The 5,108-nt window shown below is 40.9% G+C and overlaps 1 protein-coding gene across 1 annotated transcript; it reads right to left on the reverse strand.

Moving 5' to 3' along the window:
* Positions 1-523: 523 nt before the first annotated feature.
* Positions 524-4,477, reverse strand: LOC103770208 (vascular non-inflammatory molecule 2-like; the record flags this gene model as incomplete). The annotated part of the gene is made up of 5 exons (XM_008937460.1): positions 524-649; positions 1,730-1,900; positions 2,057-2,430; positions 3,407-3,698; positions 4,285-4,477. Coding segments are annotated over 5 exons (1,156 nt in total), but the record flags the coding sequence as incomplete, so codon positions are not given.
* Between the last annotated feature and the right edge of the window lie 631 nt (positions 4,478-5,108).

Raw genomic sequence — 5,108 nt, forward strand, 5'->3', positions numbered from 1 at the left:
TCCCTTAGTCAGAATGGGGCTAAGGCCCATCAAGTACTAGGGAGGCCCTGTTGATTGATGTGTAAGGCTGAGAAACAGGGACACTTAGTGCTTATAGAGTCTGAAAACCAGAAAGGGGCAGAAGGGACATAAAGGTCTTGGAGAAGAGTTGTTCTGCAGCAAACTGGCAAACTTTTCATTTCACACTTTTCAGTATCAGTCTTCTTTCTGGAGTGATCTTGCCAATCCACATGATATCGTTGAGGAAAAAAAAAAAAAACATATTCTAATTAAAGATTTAATGTTGACAGAGATTTGACATAGTGAAAATCAGTTGTACTGGCTCAAATGTGGTTAAAAAGGCATACATAACAGAGCGATCACAGCACTTTCTCCTAAATAAACCCATTTTCCACAGGTGCTGAGCAGAAGTACAAGATTGCAGAACAGGAGTGATGCAGGAGAACAGCCACAGCTCATGAGGAGATGGGTCACTGTAGGAAATCCCTCTCCTGTCTGTGGTGGCTGTGTGACACCTAAGGAGTTAAGGTTCTGGGGAGGTTCGCAGAGGATGCGGCAGGTCCTTTTCATACAACCTTCCAAAAAGTGTCACTGTTAGGAGTGGTTTTGATGTGCCATGCTTACTTTTCAAACGTCCATCATGTAGCACCTAATTGAAAAGAGAAAAAACACTAGTAGTCTACTAACAGAGTATCAGTATTGTGTGGTACAGAAAGGATAGGCCTTAAATGTCGAATATTTTGATGCAACACTTTTAAAAGACAAGAACGAGACTGAAAGAAAACAGAAGTCTCTCAGGCTCTGCCATAGCTTTCCCACATTTCCTTGGACCTGAAGGTCTTAAAACTTCTTCCAGCTCCATCTTTGGGAAAAAAAAAAGAACATTTGCTCTACCTTATGAGAAGGTGAGAGTGAAAATGGCCAATATATTACATTCTCACTAGCTGCTCAGACATGGTACTGAAGATCATATTCATAGCCAAGACAGTAATTTGTAATTTTTTTTTTTTTTTATTTGTAGTCCCCAAAACAATTTCCAGATGGAAGTAGAGAATTTAAAACTACAAGCCACATGTTGTTTTTCTTAGTTTTTGCAGATCAATTTGAAATCATTATTGTTCATAGATTGTGAACTTCTGCATCTATTTAAGAGCCTATGAAAAACAATAAGTATGTATTTGTTAAGAAGATATAAAATACTTTTTTTAAAAAATACTTTTTAAAATTAGAACACGACCATATCTTAGCATACCAATAAATCCTTCAATGTGTATGTTTTTACAGAAGTCCCATTCATAGCAAATATACAGGATGAACAATGCTTTTCCACTATCTTGTAAAAAATCACACTTGTTTCCCTAAAACTTTTCACTGTCCTCATTGTCTCATGTAATCTATTAAATACCTCTTCCAAACCAATTAAGATTTCATCTAGCCTCTTTCAAAAAGGTAATCTAAGGTTTATAAATGAAGAGATATATGATGAAATTAAAAAAAAAAATAAAAATAAATCACAAAACCCTCAAAAATACCTTTTAACATCTTTAATTGCATAGGATTTCTACTCTTGTGCATGGTACTCTTTAGTGATTTTTCTTAGTTGGACTTAGTTGAGTTATGATCTGCAGAACAAAGAAAGTGGTTCTTGGATGGGACTCTGCTGATATTTGGTTTCCAGCACCACAGCCTGTAAAACCTAGGACGACACATCTCCAGGGTGTCCCATTACCTCAAACTCCCCGGGGGCCAGCTGCACCCCACTGTACAAGACTTCTGGAAAGACGTAGTTGGTGCCAAACGTGCCACTGAGGGAGAACATCTCAAACTTGGTCTGCGCCGTCTCCACCGGCTGCCCACACGTGTTCAGGTCTGTGCTCTTGCACTTGAGCAGCGTGCAGATCTGGAGGGAGGAGGCAAAATACTGTTAAGCTTTCCAGAGTCAAGAGCTGGATTTGATAGCAAGAAAAGTTCTCACAATGCAATAATGGACAAGTGTTTTCAGGTGGTTGGGATGTAGGCATATACAACACACATTCACCCCTACAAAACCAATTACCTGCCAATGGTATTTAATGAGAGAACCGTGAAGTCCATCAAATGCACCCAGGACATAAACTTCATCTTGGCTCTTGCTTGACATCCGATACACCAAATGACAGCAGAGGTCTCCTTGGCAAACTGTGGAATTTCCAGCTTTGTGCCTGAGTTCACTGAAAGTGAAGATATCCTGACGGACAGCTCCTGAAAAAGTGTCTTTTTCTTCTGGAAATTTCTGGATGGTTGTGGCATACAAGCTCCAGTTGACGGCAGGAGGGTAGGTGGGGGAAAGACGTGGGTGTGCTCTCAGCTCTGCTAGCAGGAGACGTCCCTCCTCGGTCACACTGTCATAATGGTAGGCAGCAGGTCCCTCCGGTGTGAACAGCCCGCTGCCTGCCGAGGACAACCACCAGCCCTCTGTCAGCCTGGAGCACGGCTCAGCAGAGGGGCCAGCTGCCCCCCATGCCACACCAGTGGGTTTTTTCAGTGACGTTATTTTCACTCAACACATTATGGAGAATTTTGAAAGAATTTTAAAGTGCAGAACTGTTAAAATACACATCAGAGTGTAAAAACATGACCTCGACTTCATAGGTTTTGTGCTTTGCTGGATCTTGAATCTGAACCTTAAGTGACAATTTGACACATGACCATGTCTTTTTAAAAAAAAAAAACAAGGTTCATTTAAATATAAATCAGAGCTCTAAGAGTGGCATGTTTGCTAAAGAAGGACACCATGGGGGTAACTACGTTGCACAGAAGAAACTCAGTTCTGTAGCCTAAACTCAGCTCTAGTCTATTTAAGGCAGGTAAAAACATTCCTTTGTGGCTTTCACTTTGGCTTCAGAAAAGTTATAGATGTAGCTGCAACAATGTTTTCTTAGATTAAAGGGGAACAAAGAAAATGACAATAAATAACTATTCAGATCAAACCAAAACACAAATGTCTCTAATTCTTCAGAAGCCACAAAAACTTGAAAATGTTTTATTCAATATGTATTCAACTTTTGGTTTTAGGCTATTAAGTTCTGTTTAAAACATTTTTTCTCCATTTAACTGCTGATTGAATTAAAAAAAATGCTGCCTCTAAATAAGAGACTGAAAATTTTAATGAAACTTTGTGTTATTTTAAAAATAGCACTTCATTTTTGAATTCTCAAAATCTAACGTCATGGAGTTCCTAAACTAGCTTTCCCAGAACATTCAACATTTTATTGCCCGAAGCTGTTACATTCTGTAGAACATCGAGAAGATTTTTAGTCTGATTGAAGCACTGCTTCCCAGAGATTTCACTATTTGTAAAACATATCTGCCTGCTTCTGAATCCAGCACTCTGAAGACCGCTTCCCTTGTCCCAAAGGCAACTCACCTGTCATTGCAAAGTCAGTGTTGTGAGTATTTGCTGAAAGTAAATTGACACCCATGCCCATTGCCCAGGCAGAGTGAAACTCAACTGCAGTCAGAAAGGGCAGGACATTCATCCAAGCCGTTGGGAAGAGCACGGTGTCCACCTGCAGCTCGCTCACTAGGACCACGGCAGGCTCACGGAAAAGGATGTCGAAGCAAGTGAAAATGCCAAACTTCCCAAAGGGAGTCTCAAAGGTGATGGTTTCTGGCTCTTTTGGGTAATTAAACTGAGTTTCTCTTCTAAACAGGTTGTACTGCAGGTGGAGAATATCATACATGAGAAATTAAAAATTAGGTAAGATTATGAACAGCTATTTTGCATCTGAGACAGGCTTTAAGGCAAAGCTGGGGGTTGAGATACCTGAGCTGGCCAGCAAACCAGTGGGTTTGCATCCATCCAGCCGACCCTCTCACCCTGGGGGTGGCTGTGCCCCACCTGCCTCCTGGGAGCAATACCCAGCCAACACCAACTGCTAAACCCTGCCAAGACATCACCTGTAAAAGCTCTCTCTGGGCTTGGCTAAAACTGTACTGAGGACCTGCCAATGTCTATAGAAAGCTCTGTCACTGCTTCTTTCCAATTGAGTATCAAAAATGTAGCCCTTAGGTGTTGGCTCGCTGGCATGCACTCTGCAGCTGTGGTGCTCCTGGGAATAACGCCTGAGTGATCAAGCACTTGCCTACTTTTCTGCCCATAAAACCCCTGCCTCAGATTATCCTGGATTGATTGTTGCTTTACAGTAATGTAAAACTATTGCAAAAACTGGATGAAATTGGTGCCAGAGAGATGAAAAATATACTGATAATCAATTACAGGGTGATGCTGAAGCACCTCCTTACCTTGTGGTAACGAGCCACAAGTTTCCCCTTTGGATCAAAGACAACATCAGTGTTGTACTGATAGCGACCATCGCTGGGGCAGCTGGGATCACTGGAGTTACACAACTTCTTGGCCCCCATGTTTGCAACCATATAGATGGAGTTATTCCTGGCCATGCAGCTGAGTCGTTCCTGCACTGGAGCAGGAGCAAATCTAATGTATTTTTGGTGGAAAAAAAAAAAATCTTAAAATTTTAAGCTCAGATGTGGAAGAAATGCATTCAGAATTACTATTGCACTGACTGCACATCCCCAGGTGCTGAAAAAGGTATAGATCAAACCATAGTTTCTGTTAATTTTTTGCTCTGTTCATAGCATCATTTTAAATTGCCAGTCTCGCAGCTTTAAAAAGTGGTCTCCCTGTGTTCTTCTTTCTTGTAGCTTTAACAATGTTATTTTGTATGTGGATATAATTCCTGGCTAACACATGTACAAAGATATGGACAGCTTGTGAAAACAACAGAGGGAATGTATATTTCAAAATAAATTTTCATGCAGATCTAAGCATTAATTTCAAAAGACCATTTTAGCCCTTTTTAAGACTTTTTACACTAAGGCAGCTGCCTCTAAACCTTTAGTAAAAAGTGGACACAGCATTCATAGAGCTGAAGACTCCTGAAACCTAGCTTCATCAGGTCTCAGAGGAGAAGAATACAAAAGCTTAGCTTAGGCATGGACTTGGTCCTCCTTGTGTCCCCTGCTGACATACATGCAGAGCAGCCCTGAGTAGTAACACAGAAGACTGAGCAAGCAGATGAATTTCTAAAAGTCACTTCCTTCAGATC

The sequence above is a fragment of the Merops nubicus genome, unplaced genomic scaffold, assembly GCF_000691845.1.
Source record: "Merops nubicus isolate BGI_N331 unplaced genomic scaffold, ASM69184v1 scaffold13183, whole genome shotgun sequence".
NCBI classification, from domain to species: Eukaryota; Metazoa; Chordata; class Aves; order Coraciiformes; family Meropidae; genus Merops; species Merops nubicus.